The 20,768-nt window shown below is 37.4% G+C and overlaps 1 protein-coding gene across 4 annotated transcripts in view; it reads left to right on the forward strand.

Annotated features, from left to right (window-relative positions):
- FAM13A (family with sequence similarity 13 member A) overlaps nt 1–20,768 on the forward strand; it is a 313,318-nt gene that overhangs the window by 186,435 nt on the left and 106,115 nt on the right. For all 4 annotated transcript variants that reach the window (XM_052641719.1, XM_052641721.1, XM_052641720.1 and 1 more), the window contains exon 8: nt 3,328–3,491. In XM_052641719.1, the coding sequence (XP_052497679.1) occupies nt 3,328–3,491 (164 nt within the window). The remainder of the gene's footprint in view (nt 1–3,327; nt 3,492–20,768) is intronic.

Below are 20,768 nucleotides of genomic sequence, written 5' to 3' on the forward strand. Positions count from 1 at the left end.
AGTGTCACAAACCTCCACCCATAGTTCATCAGGCACTCTATCAGATCTAGTCCCTTGAATCTATTTCTCACTTCCTTATAGTCATAAGGGATTTGAATTAGGTCATACCTGAATGGTCTGTTGGTTTTCTCCACTTTCTTCAATTTAAGTCTGACTTTGGCAATAAGGAGTTCATAACCCAAGCCACAGTCAGCTCCTGGTCTTGTTTTTGCTGACTGTATAGAGCTTCTCCATCTTCAGCTACAAAGAATATAATCAATCTGATTTCAGTGTCGACCACCTGGTGATGTCCATGTGTAGAGTCTTCTCTTGTGTTGTTGGAAGAGGGTGTTTGCTATGTCCTGGGTGTTCTCTTGGCAGAACTCTATTAGTCTTTGCCCTGCTTCATTCTGTACTCCAAGGCCAAATTTGCCTGTTACTCCAAGTGTTTCTTGACTTCCTACTTTTGCATTCCAGTCCCCTATAATGAAAAGGACATCTTTTTTGTGTGTTAGTTCTAGAAGGTCTTGTAGGTCTTCATAGAACTGTTCAGCTTCTTCAGCATTCCTGGTCAGGGCGTAGACTTGAATTACCATGATATTGAATGGTTTGCCTTGGAAACAAACAGAGATCATTCTGCCGTTTTTGAGACTGCATTTTGGACTCTTTTGTTGACTATAATGGCTACTCCATTCCTTCTAAGGGATTCCTGCCCACAGTAATAGATATAATGGTCATCTGAGTTAAGTTCACCCATTCCAGTCCATCTTATTTCGCTGATTCCTAGAATATCAATATTCACTCTTGTCATCTCCTGTTTGACCACTTCCAATTTGCCTTGATTCATAGACCTAACATTCCAGGTTCCTATGCAATATTGCTCTTTACAGCATCGAACCCTGCTTCCATCACCAGTCCCATTCACAACTGGGTTTTGTTTTTGCTTTGGCTCCATCCGTTCATTCTTTCTGGAGTTATTTCTTCACTGATCTCCAGTTGCATATTGGGCACCTACCAACCTGGGGAGTTCATCTTTCAGTGTCCTATCTTTTTGCCTTTTCATACTGTTCATTATGTAGTCTATTTTATTGTAAACTGGCAAATGGAATAAGCTGCATGTTACCTTTTTGTACCTTAGAATATTTTTTTTGTATAAATTTTTGAATCAAATTTAGAACCCAAATTTTCACTGAACCTACATTCATTTCAATATTGACAGAAAATACACTACTTTCTCAGTGTTTTTTAACTGATATTTCATGTTTATTCTTAATGAAAAGTCACATGAAAAAGGAGCCCCGTATGAAAAATATAATCACATGTATTTATACTTTTGTATGCTGCTTGCGTATTTCTCTTGAAAGTACATATTGTTGGCTAATACAGCTATGAGCTATAGTTAATTCATAATTTTTTAGAATTTTTCTTTGATTTTCATGAACTTATGAATATTCTGCAGATAAATGCAACTGAAGCGTTGATTGATAATCATCAGATTTGGGCAGATATTACATAACTACTATACTAGTAAAGCCTAGCTTTATTTAGTGTTTATTTTGTGTTAAATGTCACTCTTTGCTACATTAGTTTCATGTAGTCCTCATAGTGGTATAAATGTATTAAATATTTATGTTCATAATTGTCCCCATGTTATTATTTTAAACATTAAGCCTAATATTTAATTTTTTATTGGAGTATAATTGTTTGCAATGTGCTAATTTCTGCTGTACAACAACGTGAATCAGCTGTGTGTACACATGTATTCCGTCCCTCCCTCGCACCCCTGTCCCACCCCTCCAGGTCATCAAATCTCTGCGCTGAGTTCCCCTGTGCTATACAGCAGGTTCCCACTAGGTACCTATTTTGCACGTGGTAGTGTATATATATGTCAATGCTGCTCTCCTGTTACTCTTTTTAATTGTCCGTAATCTATCCTCTTGTTCACTCAGTGTCTTGGGAATATCTTGTAGTTGAGTGTTTGTCTGACAATAAGTGTTTATTAATGGGTTCAAAACTTTGCCAGACTTTTTGGTAAAAATGTTGTTGTTCAGTCATGAAGTCATGTCCCACTCTTTTGTGACCCCGTGGACTGCCTGCCAGGCTCCTTTTTCCGTGGGATTTTCCCAGGCAAGAATACTAGAGTGGGTTGCCATTTCCTTCTCCATGGCATCTTCCCAACCCAGGGACAAAACTTGTGTCTCCTGCATTGGCAGGAGGATTCTTTACCATTGAGCCATCAAGGAAGCCCAATAAAAATGTTACAAATAATATAAAGAAGAAGAAGGGGAAATCTGGTTGAGACCATGTGACCTAGAAACTCGAGGTAACTAAGATTATGCTATTAGATGACATGCAATGAAGTGTAGTTTGTGTGGTGGTGAGTTAACAGGAATTCAGAATTGGGAAAGGTTATTTAGACCTGACAGTAGTTAGTGAAGCTCTGTGGTCAGTGGATTCTTATCTGAACTTCATAGGAAGTTAAGATTTGGTTTGGTTGGTGATTGGTCAGTGATCAGCAGATGACATTCTAGGTGAATGGACAAGCAAGAGACAGTCCTCAAGGCGAGAAAGAGCTTCCAGAGTAACAAATACAATAGATCCAAGTTTTGAAAATTTCCTGCGATTCTGACATGATTTTTACACATTTTTAGGAAAAGAATATTGATCGTATTCTCATTTTTTTCTGACTTAAGACAATGTGAGAGTATTTCTGGGGTTAGAGAGACCTCAGGTATAAAAAGTCTGTACTCTGAGTATTCATTTGGCATTTGTGTTGTCCATGATTCAAGAGACAGAAGAAAAGTAAATCGTATTTATTTCCTTAATTCAAAATTTATTACACCATGCTTTGCCCTACAAAAGATTACAATGGAAACTTGCAAACTGGTGTATATTTTGCTTGTTGATAGTGAATATTTCTAGATAACTTTCCCACACTGGAATTCTTTATTTCACTGGTTCTCAGACTTATTTCCTTCTGCTTCTTTCTAGCTCTTTATTCTCTTCTTCTAGGTTGCTGCCTTATATACTCTCATAATCTCTCGTTACATAGAATAGTTATTCTAAGGAGGCGTTAGGCCTGGGGAAGATTGGTTTGAGAGTCCAGGAGAGGTGTGTGGATCATATATGGTTTGAAAGTTCCCCCGAGAAATACTGGTATCTCCCCTTTACTGTACCCTTTGCTATAAAAGAAGTTTTATACACATTTTTATTTCTGTATCTCAGTTGATATTTTTCTGGGGTATGATTAATCCATTATTAATGAATTCAAATGAACTGTCTTCAATGTTTTAACTGGAAAGTTTTTGAAGATTCCTTTCTCTCTCTTTTTTAAATTTTGTGTTTTAGATCCGCAAATCCAGTAGTGAGGGATCTATTTGGACCCACGGGGTACCACACCCAGAGCTGTCTGAGGGCGTTCCTCAGGCCAGCCTGCAGCTGAGTCGGAGAAAATCCTGCTGGGATGACATGAGTTCAGCGGAGGACGCTAATGCTGCCAAGTTGCTGTCCAGGTTGGCATGTTTCTTTTGTTTATGTGCCATGTATTGCCATCTGAGCTAATGTACAAGGCCCTCATATGTAGGTGTGTTTACACCAGGGTCATCAGGATACAGATCAGTAAAACTGTTTAAAATTTACTGTAACTTTTGAAAATGTTCTGATCTTATCACAGAAGCATTCCTGGTTTGTTACATTCTATTTTCTGGATTAAAACAAATTATTTTGTCAGTCAGTCTATGCTAGCCTCACATTAAATGTTGGAAGAGTTATTTTGGGGGGATGCCTTTTCATAGTAAGTTCAGTGGCCAATGTTATCTGCAGTGGAGATTTCACAGTTGTTACTAGAACCAACTCTCACTAACACATTGTGAATATTGCCCTTTAAGCATTAGGTTGCATGCTAACCTAAAAGCAAACTTCATTGATATACTTGAGGAAAAAGGCATATAATTTTCTTAAAATAGGTAAAATGGAATCTGAATCTTATTTACTCCTAACATATAGAATTTTTCCTTTTAAAAATTTTTCATCTTTTTTTGTAACTTACAAACTATTTCTATAATTTAAAAAAATCATTACAATAAATTTCACTAAAAATAAAATTTAAATCCTTCCTATGTCTTTGTAGTAACAGAATAGATAGTGTGCCAATTTTTATTTCAAAAATGAACTTATGGAGCTGTTTTCATTTGCAGTTGCTTTCTAGAACAAGTTATTGTTTAGTTCATAAATTTGAACCAGGAAAAAATAGTGTGTGTTTTGTACACATACACAGGTTTCTCTAAAATTTTTCTTAGAGAAGTTTCCATTTTTCTCCTTAACAATTTATTGATCACCTCAGTCTTAACCACAAGGTGTGGCATTGTCTATTAAATATATTGCTTGCCCTTATTCTCTAAATACAGTATTCATTTTGGTTTTCCAACTTTTTTCCAAAGAATTGTCAAGATGCATTTCATCAGGGCTTTTCATAGTATTGATTTATTTTTTAGTTGCTCCTACTAAAGAAAAAAAAAAAAGGCAATTCAGCAAAATCTATTTTTGTTGGCCCTATCTGATAAGCTTGATTGACTTTACAAAGCAGTGAATAAAGTCATTCTGTTTGCACTTATTAAAATCATTGCAACATATTTATGCATAACAGTTTGATTTTCAACAAAATTACAGTATCAATTAACAACAAAGATAACACTAAGAAAGAACCTTTGGTTCTGAAATGTCCAGAATGAGGAAGTGTCCTGTGATTCTTCAGCAATAAGTTTGATTTCTAGAGCTTTGAGAGTTGGTTTTTGACTAACAGCATGTTCTTGATAACTTGAAATTTTTAGAGTTTAGACCTTGTTCAGTAGTTTTTCCCAGGTTGGCTGACTTTGATCATTTTTCTTCTTAGTTTCAAATCTTAAACATAGCCCCATTGCTTCTTGAGATGTAACAGAAGTATGAATTTTTGTCAGCAAGAGTTCATTATTTTTCTACTCTTCAGATAGTGGCAGTAAAATAAAAGCATAAGGAAGTAACACGCTTTAAAATGTGATGTTTTGAGAGTTCAGAGAGGAGTTCACTATCATTTATTGCTTATTGACTGACTTCTATCTCGAAAATTTATTTATTTATATGAATAACATTTTTCTGTATTTCTGTAATTGTCTAAAACTGGCTTTGAAGATGTTCAGTTCAGTTCAGTTGCTCAGTTGTGTCAGACTCTTTGCAACCCCATGGACTGCAGCATGCCAGGCCTCCCTATCCATCACCAATTCCCAGAGTTTACTCAAACTCATGTCCATTGAGTCGGTGATGCCATCCAACCATCTCATCTTCTGTTGATCCCTCTCCTCCTGCCTTCAATCTTTCCCAGCACCAGGGTCTTTTCAAATGACTCAGTTCTTCGCACCAGGTGCCAAAGTATTGGAGCTTCAGCATCAGTCCTTCCAGTGAATATTCAGGACTGATCTCCTTTAGGATGGACTGGTTGGATCTCCTTGCAGTCCAAGGGACTCTCAAGAGTCTTCTCCAACACAACAGTTCAAATATTATAAAAAAACGATAATTTTTCTAGTCTTCATAGAATTTTTCTCTCAGAATGGCATGAGAAAAGCTTAGAAATAAACTATCTCTTGATTTTGTTAGAGCTCAGTGGAGCTGTTTTGTACTGACTTCCCAGCCAAAGACAGAGGTGCTTAGTGATAGGTTCACTTCATTCAGTAAAGACATTTAGCTAGTCCATTTATATCTTCTAAAACTGACAGCAGCAATTCCTAAAATATTGTCAAAAATTCTTTTTTTTCTTTTTTTTTTGGTAACCCAGTTGCTTGCATTAACAAAATTCACAGTAGTCTGAAAGGCATAACCTCTATTCTGACATGCCAACTCTGAAAGAATAAATGTCATCATTCTCCACGTTGTAAGTACAGTGCTTAAATTTGGCAGGTCAGAGGTACACACAGAAATGAGGATGTTATTGGACAGGTGCCTCCCTTAAGCAAGGCTGGAACATTCCAGTTCTTCTCCCTACATGGTAGTAATCTTATTTTGCTCCTTTTAAAAATATCAAGAACAGTACTTGTTTTGTCATTTACACAAGAACTAAACTATAAGTATTAACTTGTATGTTAGTAAGCAGGCTGTTTAAAAATTCTTCTGGAAGAGAAAGTCACACATCCATCCTAAAAAGAGAAAGGAAAAATACATAGTATATGTAAAGTTTAAGATGTTAAAAGGATTTAACATTTCAGGGATAGCTATATTATTATCTATTTCAACATGTGACATAGATAAATGATCATTTTTCATGTTTCTAACACTGTACTATATCATTTTCAGAATTTAATTTTAGTACTTAAGAGGATTAATATTTTTAGTCTTTTAGATGTTTAACAATATTTATTGTAATGTTTTATTTGAAAGGTTATGCATTTCCTTGAATGTGTGATTTTTCTTAAAGGCCAAAAAAAATTTCTAGTTTTGTTCTGTAAAGTCAAAGTGTAGAGTCAAGAAACTGTATGTATATTGTACGATTCCCTTTATATGAGATGGCCAGAAAAGGCAAATTTATAGAAACAGAGGTAGATTTGTGATTGTCTGGAAGCCAGGAGGGGACTGTGAATGTATAGGAGACTAGCTATACACGCCTGCTGCTGCTGCTGCTAAGTCGCATCAGTCGTGTCCAACTCTTCGTGACCCCATGGACTGTACCCACCAGGCTCCTCTGTCCATGGGATTTTCCAGGCAAGAGTACTGGAGTGGGTTGCCATTAGAGGGGCCTTATTTAAGGCAGTGAAAATGTTCTGAAACTCTTATGCTGATAGCTACACCACTTGGTAAAACAACCAAAAATCACTGAACTGTGTACTTGAAAAGGTAGATTTTATGATATGTAAAATACACCTCGGTAACATTGTTTTGAAAAATACAAATACAAAAAAAAAAATGGAGTGAGGAGAAGTGGATGTGTTTTAACAAGAAATGGAACACGTGAAAAGATGCTCAATGTTGCTCATTTTTAGAGAAATACAAATCAAAACTACAATGAGGTATCATTGCACACTGGTCAGAATGGCCACCATGGAAAAGTCTACAATCAGTGCTGAAGAGGCTTTGGAGAAAAGGGAACCCTCTAACACTGTTGGTTGGAATGCAAACTGATACAGCCACTATGGAGAACAGTGTGAGGATTACTTAAAAAACTAGGAGTAAAACTGCCATATGATCCAGTAATCCCACTGCTGGGCATATACCCGAGGAAACCATAATTGAAATGACCTGGCTTTAATTCTGCTTCACTGAAATCCCAGAGGCAATTCTGTCAGCCCAGGAACCCAAAAAAGAATGTGTTTACTTGCCAAAACCGATCTATAAAGACCAGAAGATGTGTTTGCTCCTTCAAATGCACAGATACCAATACATGGCTACACAGATCACAGAGAATCAGGCAAACATATCACAAAAGGAAACTAGTAAAGCCCCGATAACCAAACCAAGTAGATGGAAATAGACAAGTTTTCTAAAAAGAATTTTTAAAATTATGTTTTAAAAGCTTATTGAGATGCAAGAGAACATTGGTAGACAACTAAATAACATTTACAAAACAGTACTTAATAGATCAAGGAGTATAATAGAGAAATAGAAACCATGAAAGGAGTCAAACAGAAATCCTGGAGCTGAAGACCACAATGACAGAACCAAAAATTTGATAGAGAGTTTCAACAGTGCAGACTCAGTTGTGAAGAATAAAGAATCAGCCAACTTGAAAATAGGTTATTTTAGCTTTAGTTGTAGGAACAAAAAAAAAAAGAATGCAAAAGAGTGACAAAATCATGCAAGACCTAGAGAACACCATTAAACAAATGAATATACATGACTTAGAAGTCCAAACAGGAGAAAGAAGAAGAAAGAAGGAAACTTGGTTTAAAAATAATGGCTGAAAATTTTCTGAATCTTAAAAAGGATATGGATATCCAGGTGAAGCTAAAAGGACCCCAAACAAGGTTACTTTGGAACATGTTATACAAATTGTCAGAAGTCAAAGGCCAAAAGAGACTCTTGAAAGGAGTATGACAGAAAACAACTGACCACATACAAAGCAACCCATAAGGCTATAAGTGGATTTTTTGGCATGACCCTCTTAGGCAGGGAGGGAATAGGATGATATATTTTTCTTGTGGGGAAAAAAAAAAAAACCAACCAGGAATACTCTGTCTGACAAAACTATCCTTCATAAAAAGGGTTAAAATATTCAGTTATAAGATAAGTAAGTTCTGGGCATCTAATGCTCTGCGTGATGATGGTAGTTAACAGTACTGTGTTGTATACTTGAAATTTGCTATGAGAGTCTCACCAGAAAAGCTAAATTGTAGCCCTGAGATGATGGATATGTTAATTTGCCTATTTGTGGTAATCAGCTTACAATGCATACATATATTAAATCATCACACTTAGATACCGTAAAGATATACAATCTGTATTTGTCAATTATACCTCAGTAATGTTTAAAAAAAAAAAAAAAAAACTTCCTGATGTTCAAGCTGGTTTTAGAAAAGGCAGAGGAACCAGAGATCAAATTGCCAACATCTGCTGGATCATGGAAAAAGCAACAGAGTTCCAGAAAAACATCTATTTCTGCTTTATTGATTATGCCAAAGCCTTTGACTGTGTGGATCACAATCAACTGTGGAAAATTCTTCAAGAGATGGGAATAACAAACCACCTAACCTGCCTCTTGAGAAATCTGTATGCAGGTCAGGAAGCAACAGTTAGAACTGGACATGGAATAACAGACTGGTTCCAAATAGGAAAAGGAGTACATCAAGGCTGTATATTGTCACCCTGCTTATTTAACTTCTATGCAGAGTACATCATGAGAAACCCTGGACTAGAAGAAGCACAAGCTGGAATCAAGATTGCCGGGAGAAATATCAATAACCTCAGATATGCAGATGACACCACCCTTATGGCAGAAAGTGAAGAGGAACTCAAAAGCCTCTTGATGAAAGTGAAAGTGGAGAGTGAAAAAGTTGGCTTGAAACTCAACATTCAGGAAACGAAGATCATGGCATCCGGTCCCATCACTCCATGGGAAATAGATGGGGAAACAGTGGAAACAGTGTCAGACTTTATTTTGGGGGGCTCCAAAATCAGTGCAGATGGTGATTGCAGCCATGAAATTAAAAGACGCTTACTCCTTGGAAGAAAAGTTATGACCAACCTAGATAGTATATTCAAAAGCAGAGACATTACTTTGCCGACTAAGGTCCGTCTAGTCAAGGCTAGATTTTTCCAGTGGTCATGTATGGATGTGAGAGTTGGACTGTGAAGAAGGCTGAGCGCCGAAGAATTGATGCTCTTGAAGTGTGGTGTTAGAGAGACTCTTGAGAGTCCCTTGGACTGCAAGGAGATCCAACCAGTCCATTCTGAAGGAGATCAACCCTGGGATTTCTTTGGAAGGAATGATGCTGAAGCTGAAGCTCCAGTACTTTGGCCACCTCATGCGAAGAGTTGACTCATTGGAAAAGACTCTGATGCTGGGAGGGATTGGGGGAGGAGGAACAGGGGACGACAGAGGATGAGATGGCTGGATGGCATCACTGACTCGATGAGTCTGAGTGAACTCCGGGAGATGGTGATGGACAGGGAGGCCTGGCGTGCTGCGATTCATGGGGTCGCAAAGAGTTGGACACAACTGAGCGACTGAACTGAACTGAACTGAACATTAGAAAAAATTACATAGCATTCATTGTTACAAGGTGACCTTGTAAAAATATTTCAGGTCTGAAAAGTAACCTTGGATGAAGAAACCATGATTCTGAAAAAGTTGTTCATTTAGCAGGTATTCATTGAGTTAGGTGAATTATTGAAGATCACCTTGTTAGTTGACAGGCTGAGATTAATATATGTCTTCTGATTTTTTTGCAGTCATTTCCCACCTATCTTCTACCTTGATTTACTTCACCTTTCATGTCTTTATAGTTCTTTCTTCAACCTGATTGTAACTTTCTGAATTAGAGGGACTGAGTCTTATTAGTTTTGTTGTTTTTTTTTTTTTTTTTTTTTGCATTCATGACGGTACCTACTAGTCATACACTTAGCTGCTCCTGCCATAGTCATTATTCTTATAACATTATTACAGGTGCTCAATTTGAAGTTAAATTCTACTATCTTTATCTTGACTGACTTAAACTTCTCTGAGATTGAGGTCTGATTCTAAAATGGTAGAATTTTATGTGTCAGTTCTTTTTCTTGTGGTCTTTGGAAAGTGTTCCTTGGGAAAGGTTCCCAGGGGAACCCTGTACTGCCCACTCTTGAAGATGCCACAGAATTCCAGACAGCTGTACTTTCTCATCATCCTCACTAACTCTCTGTGCCGTCTTCCCATGGGATGGGTCTCTGACCCTGAGGTTGCATTTCTATCAGTGATGTGCTGCTTATTTATGTACGAGAAGTTCATTGTTTTATGAGTCTCATTTACCTCTATGTGCAGCTCTCCACCCTTGTGGCAGAAATTGTGTCTTGTGATGTTTGCTAAATGATTCTTCATATTTTAGTCACGTTACAATAGTAGATTTCATAAGATTCAGATGTCTAATGATTAATAATGAATCAGTATTCAACAATATTCGCTGTACCCATTGTCCTTCAAGATAGCTTATCTATTCTGGCAGTTAGCTATGACTTTCTTCATTTCTGAAGTCCCGCCAGCCCCAGAAAGCAGCCATAATTATCCTGTGTTTGTACTTCATAAAGGGCACTCCAGTTACTTCCTGAATGTCTGTCTGTTCCCTGGAATGTTTCACTCTCTGCTACTTGGAAAAAATGTTTCCAAATTTTTAACTGACATGTAAGGCTAAGATAAAATTGGGATTCTTAGCTATAAGATTCATAACCATATCATGTACAGTGTAATTTGAAAAACTACCAAATATAAATGTGGGGCTGACTTTGCAAGGTTTCCTGCGATAAGTCCCATATGAGGAAAGGAAAGTCTAAAAACCACTTTGTGAAAAGCATAGTGGTAAGCCTAACCACACAGTTCACTTACAGAGTTACTATTTTCTGAAGTATTCAGACTCCCTGGCCTTCATAACAAAGATTTATAGAAAAGTAGGTTTGAAATGTCCCCAAGGTCCCAGGCTGTATTAGAAAAAAATATCTAACTCTATTTCTAAAGATAGTTCCCTAATCTATTCTTTACCGCCACTAGCTCCCATGATAAATATTCCAGGGTCATCTTAGATAAACTCTCTCATATACATTGAATAACTATTAAACATATTTCTAGTATTTTTAATATCCTTTTTTCCTATAATTTAAAATGAAAGTCTCTAATACTTCTCTAGTTATTTTGATGATTAAAAAAAGCAATTTATCCATTCACCAAGCCTGCCACTCAATACAGTTGCTCTATTCAAATTTTTGCATTTCACTAGAATGCAAATTTCAATTTGAATTTTTTTTTTTAACTAAACTCTATTTATAGTATGAGTGGTTGGTGAAAGGGAAGGTAAGTAATGGTAAAGAAATTTATTATGATGTTTGCAGATCATTCCCAGTAGCATGTAAATCACCAGAGTATATCAGGACTGCTGAGGTGTTAGTTGAAATTATTTTAGTAATTCAAAGTCTACAAACTTTTATTGGGCACATTCTTTATACTGCATTTTGCACTGGGCCCTGAGAGGTCAAAGAGAACTAGGGAACAGTCTCTAACCTTCAGGGTCTCCTAGTCCATTAAGTGAGGCAACTTATATGTGGTTAACAATGGTATGAAATGCAGGTTTAAAACTGACATAATAGATACGTTATAAAAGCAAAGAGGACTTCTCATTGAATAAATGTCAAGTCATTCAAGGCCTTTAGAAATCTGGCTCATCCTATCTTCCTGACTTACTCTTTAACAGTTCTTTATTCTACTAAACCCAGGTTACATTGCAACCACATTAACCATATATCCCAGTGGATTTGTATCTTTCTTAATGTGTTCTCTTTTTCTGGAGTGTCCTTATTCCACTTTGTCAGTGGTCAATTTTCATCTCCTCTAGGAAGCTCCCATTAACTCTTGCCATTTTGTGTAAGTAGAATCACAGAATACATGCCCTTTTGGATATACCTTGTTTCACTTATCATATGCTTTAGAGGTTCATTCATATGCATGAAATATCAGTATGTCATTCCTTTTATGACTTAAATAATATCACATTGTATTAATATGTGTAGACCACATTTTCAATTCATCAGTTGATGGACGTTTGGATTGCTTTTACTTTGGGGCTATTACAGATAATGCTAGTATGAATATTTGTGTGCAAGTCTTTCTCTGGACATATTTTCAGTTCCCTTGAGTATATGCCTAGGGATGGAATTTCTGGATCATATGGTAAGTCTGTTTGATTTCTTGAAGAACTGATAAGCAGTTTCTCAAAGTGACTGCTTCATTTTGCATTCCCATTGGCAATGTATGATGTTTCCAGTTTCTTCACATTCTTACCAACACCTGTAATTGTCTTTTTATTGTAATCATTCGGATGGGTGTGGAATGGTCTCTCATTGTGGTTTTGATTTGTGTTTCCCTAATGACTAATGATGTTGAGCACTTTTTTCATGTGTTTGTTAGCCATTTGTATATCTTCTTTGGAGAAATGGCCATTCAAATTCCTTGTCCATTTTTAACAGTTGGGTTATTTGTCATTTTATTGTTGAGTTGCAAAAATTCTTCATATGTTCTGAATACTAACCTTTATCAGATACATGATTTTCAAATATTTAATCATTCTGTGGGTTGTGTTTTCACTTTTTTGATAGTATCATTTGAAGGACAAAAGTTTTTTTGTCTTTATTGTCCAGTTAATCTGTTTTTTCTTTTGTTGTTTATGATTTTGATGTCCTATCCAAGAAACTGTTGCCTAATCCAAAAACAAAGATTTACATCTATGATTTTTTCTAAGAGTTTTATAGTTTTGCTGTTATATTTAGGTATTTCATTCCTTTTGAGTTAATTTTTAGATACAGTGTGAAGCACAGGTCCAGTTTCATTATTTCACATGTGGATATTTGTTTGTCCCCACCACCATTTGTTGAAAAGATTATTCCTTTCCCATTAAATTGTCTTTTTGGTTTCTTTGTCAAACATTTAAGTCTGATGTTAGAATAACAAAAACAAAGCTGAACATAGTAGCTCTTCTCTCACCACATTTGTTTTCTGAAAACATGAACTTCACTTTAGTAGAGAAATAAGCATGGCTTAGATTTATAAAATGTTACAGCACAATCCAAAGATTTTGTCCTATTTCACACAGCAATTAAGAAAGACTGTTATCTCGTGCCTCCCCGGTCTACCAGTGTATCCATAGCTATACCCTTACACTCTGCCTTCTCTTCTTTCTCAGTGGGTGAACTGAACTTGTACCTCTCTGGGGTCAACCCTGTGCTGGTACTCTGAACCCCACTCTCTCTCACTCACTCAAGGACTAAGTTAGAATAATCACTTCCTTTCTCTATGACATCAATTTCGCCCTTCCAGAGTTTTCCCATCAGCATAGAAGCATTTTATAGTAGCTCTCAGTATTTTTTAATCCTCCCTAGGTACAATATCCCTCTTCATTTTTAGAGCTCTGGTAAAGGATTATATGTACTTGCTGTCTCCATAGCCTTTCCTCCCATTTCTTTCTTCAGCCCACACACCACTGAAATTGTGCTTGTCAAGAACACCAACAATCTCCATCTTGCCAAGTCCAAAGGTCGGTCCACTGTTCTCATTTTACTCTTATCTCTCAGCAGGATTTGGCCGAACTGATGACTGTTTTGAAGCACTTTCTTCACTTTGCTTCTGCAATACTACACCGTCCTGACTTTCCTCTGATCTTATTAGACACCCTTTATTAGTCCTGTTTGCAAAATCTGTCTTTTCCAGACCTCTCAAAGTTGGAACACAGAAAGGCTCAGTCCTACAACCTCTTCTCAAGCTATGCTCATCGTGGGTATGTTCATCCAGGCCCACAGTTTTGAATACCATCTTGAGGCCTATGACCTCCAAAATTATACTTCCAGCTCCAACCTCTCAATATAATTATATTCCAAATTATTATATCCATTTGGTAGGAAAAGCTACTTAACCTTGGGGTACCCCCAATGCAAAGTGAAAATGTGGAACCCTCTGTTAAAAAATGTGAATTTTAAGATGGCAACAGCAAAGCATAAAACCAGATATGGGGCTTTGTGTGCATCGTTCATGAGAAACTGCATATGTCATATGCCCATGAAGTCAGCCCTGCCTATTGGCCACTGATAAATGTACTTGGATATTGAATGAGCATATTACACTCAATCTATATAAAGCAAAACTCCTCATTTACACTTCTGCCTAAAAAAAGACAATCTCATTTCTACCCAGGTTTTCCCCCATTTTAATAATTTGTACCATTCACCGAGTTGTGATCAGTCACTTCAGTTGTGTCCAAGTCTTTACGATCCCATGAACTATAGCCCACCAGGCTCCTCTGACCATGGGATTTTCCAAGCAAGAATACTGGCTTAGATTGCCGTTTCTTTTTCCGGGCGATCTTCCCAACCCCAGGATCAAACCTGTGTCTCTTTTGTCTCCTGCATTGGCAGGCAGGCTCTTTACCACTAGCACTACCTGGGAAGCCCCACTAAATGCATGGTAGACTTTAAAATTATTGTTTAACCGATAAGTTGTATCCGACTCTTTGTGACCCTATGGACTGTAGCCTGCTGGGTTCCACTGTCCATGGGATTATCCAGGCAAGAACAGTGAAGTAGGTTGCCATTTCCTTCTCCAATTCACCCAGTTACTGAGGCCAAAACTTTGTTATTCCTCTATTTTTCTCAACCAATTCATCAGCAAGTTCTGTTGCCTCTGCCTTTGAGGTATATGCTCAAACATCTGGCATCTAAATTTTCAGTCTCAAATCATCATCTCACAGATAATTTTTCATTACAAAGATAAAACATTCTTTTATAGTGGAAAAATCTAGCAATCACTACTTGAATCAAATGATTAAACTTGTCATTGTGGATAGAAATAGAAGCATAAAAATATTTTTGAGGAGTAGAAATGTTATAGAAATATTTGACTGGTTATTAAATGTAATGTTATAAAATAGGACATACTGCATAATCCTTATCTTTTATTGTAAAATATACGTAAAATTTACCATTTCATCTATTTTTATGTACATGGTTTGCTGGCATTAAATACTTTGCATTGTCCCATCTTTATGTAATTATATAAATTATATCTAAATAGAGAAAAATGAAAGGACATAGAATCATATTAAATAATGCTTATGTAAGTAATGGGATTGTGTTTGAATTTTATATTCTTTTTTCTCCGTATTTTCTAAATTTTCTGTGTGAGTATAGATTATATAATTTGCAACAAGAAATAATATCTGTTGTGTTTTAAATAAAGGATGACAAATGTTTCAAGAGAGATACAGATTGTCAGATATAAATTGTTAGATTTTAGAGAAATCATATAGAGCTACAACTGAACTGACTTTGGACTTAACAATTATGGCTTCATTCATTTAAGAGGATAAAATCCCTTGAGTGGTGGAATTGGAAAGAGCAGTGATGAGAAGCCCAAACAGGCTGAGTTGTATTTGGATTAGTGGATATGGGTTCAGAAGGGGGATTCCAGGCTAAGAGAAATGCCTGAACAGGAACAAATGGACAGCAGAGCACATGTGTGGCCATGTGCAGTTCAGCCAACCTGGACCCGCCATTCATGTGAAGGAGAGGGTAATAATAATATATGTGGATATGGAGAAGCAAAAGGGCCCTCTTGTATCTGTGAATCAGTTCAGTTCAGTCACGCAGTCATGTCCGACTCTCTGCGACCCCATGGACTGCAGCCCTCCAGGCTTCCCTGTCCATCACCAACTCCCGGAGCTTGCGCAAATTCATGTCTGTTGAGGCAGTGATGGCATCCAACCATCTCATCCTTGTCATACCCTTTTCCTCCTGCCTTCAATCGTTTTAAGCATTGGGATCTTTTCAATGAGTCAGTTCTTCGCATCAGGTGACCAAAGTATTGGAGTTTCAGCTTCAGCATCAGTCTTTCCAATGAATATTCAGGGTTGATTTCCTTTAGGATTGATTGGTTTGATTTCCTTGCTGTCCATGGGACTCTCAAGAGTCTTCTCCAACACCACAGTTCAAAAGCATCAATTCCTCAGCACTCAGCCTTCTTTATGGTCCAACTCTCACATCCATACATGACTACTGGAAAAACCACACCTCTGATTAGACGGACCTTTCTCAGCAAAGTAATGTCTCTGCTTTTGAATATGCTGTCTAAGTTGGTCATAGCTTTTCTTCCAAGGAGTAATCATCTTTTAATTTCATGGCTGCAATCACCATTCGCAGTGATGTTGGAGCCCCAGGAAATTAAGTCTCTCACCGTTTCCATTGTTTCCCTCTCTATTTGCCATGCAGTGATGGGACCAGATGCCATGATCTCTGTTTTCTGAATGTTGAGTTTTAAGCTGGCTTTTCCACTCTCCTCTCTCACTTTCAGGGCTTCCCTGGTGGCTCAGAGGGTAAAGCATCTGCCTGCAGTGTGGAGACCCAGGTTCGATCGCTGGGTTGGGAAGATCCCCTGGAGAAGGAAATGGCAACCCACTCCAGTACTCTTGCTTGGAAAATTCCATGGATGGAAGAGCCTGGTAGGCTACAGTCCATGGGGTCGCAAAGAGTCGGACACAACTGAGCAACTTCACTTTCACTTTCATCAAGAGTCTCTTCAGTTCCTCTTTACTTTCTGCCATAAGAATGGTGTCATCTGCCTATCTGAGGTTATTAATATTTCTCCTCGCAATTTTGATTCCAGTTTGTGCTTCACCCAGTCTAGCGTTTCGCATGATGTACTCTGCATATAAGTTAAATAAGCAGGGTGACAATATATAGCTTTGACATACTCCTTTCCCAATTTGGAACCAGTCCATTGTTCCATGTCTGGTTCTAACTGTTGCTTGTTGACCTGCATACAGATTTCTCAGGAGGCAGGTAAGGTGGTCTGGTATTCCCATATCTTCAAGAATTTTCCACAGTTTGTGTGTGTGAGTAGAATTTCAGTTTTACTTTGTTAAGCTATGAAAAGCAGTTAAAGCTTTTTGATATTACAGTAGTGTTTTGGGAAGATCAGTTCTGTATAACAGTTTTTACCTACTGTGAAAGCTGTCATCCAGAGGCTCTGTGTGTGCGTGTTCAGGCAGTCAGTCGTGTCTGACTCTGCAGCCCCATAGACTATAGCCTGCCAGGCTCCTCTGTCCATGGGATTTTACAGACAAGAATTCTGGAGCAGGTTGCCATTTCCTACTCCAGTGGGTTTTCCCAACCCAAGGCATTGAACAGGATTGAACCTGTGTCTCTGGCATCTCCTGCACTGGCAGGCAGATTCTTTGCTACTAGCACCACCTGGGAAGCCCCCATTCAGAAATTAAGGAATAAAATTTTAACTATGGGGGAGGGGTAAGGAGCATGGAAAAGAACAGGTGATGGTAGTGAACTCACCAAAAATGAGAGAGGCAATATTTTATCTCATTTAAGCTTCTCTTTGTGACAGAATATCCATTCAGTTATCATTTGGTTTGGCCACACTCTACCATTTATCTGTTTCATATAAAGTGATTTGAAGTCTAGGCTAATATTTCTAGAGGTACTCATATTTGTCCAAACGTATTTTACTAGGTTGTTCCAGACTTTTCAAATTGGATTATTTTACAATTTAGAGTTGTCTTCCTGAAGCAACATTTTGGAAACTTATTATGGAATTAGAACTCACTTTTCAATGCATTTTTTCTTTTTAAATAATGAATTAACTGCATTGCCTATTTGGAGGAGACCGTTGCTTTTATTAACTTTATGTATAGGCCCTAATTTATTTGAAATTTCTTTGTCCAGTTATATCTCCGTACTAAAATTCAATGAGGAAAAAATTTTTGGATTCATTTATGAATTCTAATAATGCTCTACACATGAATAGAACTAGAAAAAGAAGATATATATGCAGTTATTTAATGCAGTGGATCAATTCTCTGAAGTGTTGAATTTAAAATAATTATTTTAAATCAGATCCTTTAAAATGTTCTAGGGATGTTGACACTTTAGGGCACCACTACTGTGATTTTTTTATTTTATTTTTCTATTGAGGTACAGTTGATTTACAATGTTGTACAATTCAAGTGTACAATATAGCAATTCACATCTTGATAGATTATTCTCCATTTAAAGTTATTGTAAAATAGTGTCTATATTCCCTGTGCTGTATAATATTTCCTCCTAACTTATTTCATACCTAACAGTTTATATCTCTTAATCCCCTACTCCTGTTTAGCCCTTCCCTGCTTTCCTCTCCCCACAGGTAACCACTAATTTGTTCTCTGTATCTGTGAGTCTGTTTCTCTTTTGTTATGTTAATTTGCTTTATTTATGTGATTTTTTTAATGTGACCTATTATTGGTAAGACAAATGATCTCTATTTCCTCTTATTTTCTTTCTTAATATATTTTCATTTATTCATTTATTGCTTGCTTGAAAGCAAAGCATTCCACTTTATGATAAAATAATTTTACCAGCTAGTGTATTGCCATTGAGAGATTTTTTGCTCATGCTCAGTATTTTATGTCTCAGAAAGATGAAGAGTTTATGTCTGAGGGATACAGAATCAGCAGATTACCAATCAGTTACCATATCACAGTAAATAATTTTGGCATTTCTCAAAGGGAGCCCCGCTGAAGTCAGCTTCGCCTCTACAGGAAATATTGTTTAACAGGGTGAAAGGTCACTGGGACAGTCTCAGGCAGCTGATCTCAGGTGTGGTAGCAGCTGTTGTGTGGGGCATGACTTATTTTGTGAGAACAGAAACGCTATTATCTGGGCTCCCGAGGGAGATTTGGAGAAAGTCATGCCCAGGGAGTCCCATTCCAGGAAAATGTGCTCAAGCACTTATTTATTGGCAGTGGTCACTAACTGAGATTCCATCTGGCAAAAATATGGATTTTTCCCTGTCCCAGAAAGTTGGAGAACAATTATGTAAGTTGTTTCAAAGAATTTATTTTTAACCACTTTTTATGAAGAGATTGCAGTCCCTCTGTTGTTAGAAGAAATTCACTTTTTTAAAGAAGAAACAGAGCTTATGTATGAATTTCTGTATAATTATGTATTTATATACCATAGATTGCAATTGTCTTTTTTTATTAATTTTTATACAGTTTTAATGATTGTACTCCATTTTCAGTTTTTATGCAGTATTGGCTATATTCACCTTGAGTAGGTGCTGCAGTTACTTGTCTTTTGATTTGACAGTCTTTCTGGTGAAAGTTTTGATGCTTGTATTGAGAATGCTGGAACCAGTTAGTGAAGTCAAGGTGTCAATGGGGTGGGAAGGGGAACCCTGAGTGGTGCCTCTGCAGCTGTGGAGGCCTTGCAGCCTTGCCTCACTGTTTGCAGCCTTGTCCTCTTCCCCCTATGGCAGCTCTGCAGGAGCCTAAAACCCAAATAAGTGAGCTGTGTGTGCCACTGTAGGCTCCACCAAGGCCTCAGGTGTGTTTTAATGAAATAACTCCATATACCATTTTAAAAGCAAGATCTATCATTAGAATTAAAGAGGTGTGTCTTTGGAAAAAGGGGCTTCTCCTGTGGCTCTGTGGTAAAGAATCCACCTGCAATGCAGGAGACGCAGGTTCGATTCTTGGGTCAGAAAGATCCCCTGGAAGAGGAAATGGTGACCCACTCCAGTATTCTTGCCTGGAGAATTCCATGGACAGAGGAGCCTGGCTGGCTATAGCCCATAGGGCTGCAAAGAGTCAGACACAACTGAAGCGACTTAGCATGCAGCTTGTCTTTGAAAAAACAATTACATAATTTCTATCCCCATGGGATTTTTCCCAGCAATCTTTAATTATATACTACACAATTCTAATAAGTAATGAAATATTTTAATTATGTTGATTTTATTAATTATTTTTTATTTGGGCCTTCAGTAAAGCAAGCATCTTTGTTTCCGCTGTAACTAAAGAAAATTAGTTTACCTAACTAGAAATTCCTTATTCTTATTAGCATGAACCTATTTTAAATGTCACTGTTTTGCTTTCTAAAATAAATCTTTTATGAGGCTTTATAATCATTCTTTGAGTTAAGAAATGCTGTGGTTTTTTGTTTTTAACATAAAAACAGTTGATAGTCTACCTGTCATTTCCATGTATTTATTTCTTAGAGGAATACAATTTAAAGTTTAATTTTCCATCTTTTCTGTTTCTTCCTCTTCCCCTCAACACCCCATGCCAACCACTTCCTTCACCTACTGCAACAAAGCTGTCTTTTACCATTATACAACACACACACACACAAACACACATACTCTCCCTCTCTCTCTCCCTCTCTCTCTCCCTCTCTCTCTCTCTCATACTCTGTCGACTCAGAGTAGCAAAAGAGGTTTGTTCTGGTCCACTGTCTGTCTTTGGTTCAGCCATTATTAGACTGTATGTTGTTATTGCTTAGTCACTAAGTCATGTCCGACTCTCTTGTGACCTCAGGGACTGTAGCCCTCCAGGCTCCTCTGTCCATGGGATTTCCCAGGCAAAAGTACTGGAGTAGGTTGCTGTTTCCTTCTGCAAGGGATCTTCCCGACTCAGGAATTGAACCTGCGTCTCCTGCATTGCAGGAGGATTCTTTAGCACTGAGCCACCTGGGAACCCCTTATTTAATATATTTGCACTCATCTAAATATAAAACTCAGAACAAAAGAAAGGATTCTTTCTTTCCTGCAGCCAGTT

This window comes from Budorcas taxicolor, chromosome 6 (assembly GCF_023091745.1).
Source record: "Budorcas taxicolor isolate Tak-1 chromosome 6, Takin1.1, whole genome shotgun sequence".
NCBI lineage: Eukaryota > Metazoa > Chordata > Mammalia > Artiodactyla > Bovidae > Budorcas > Budorcas taxicolor.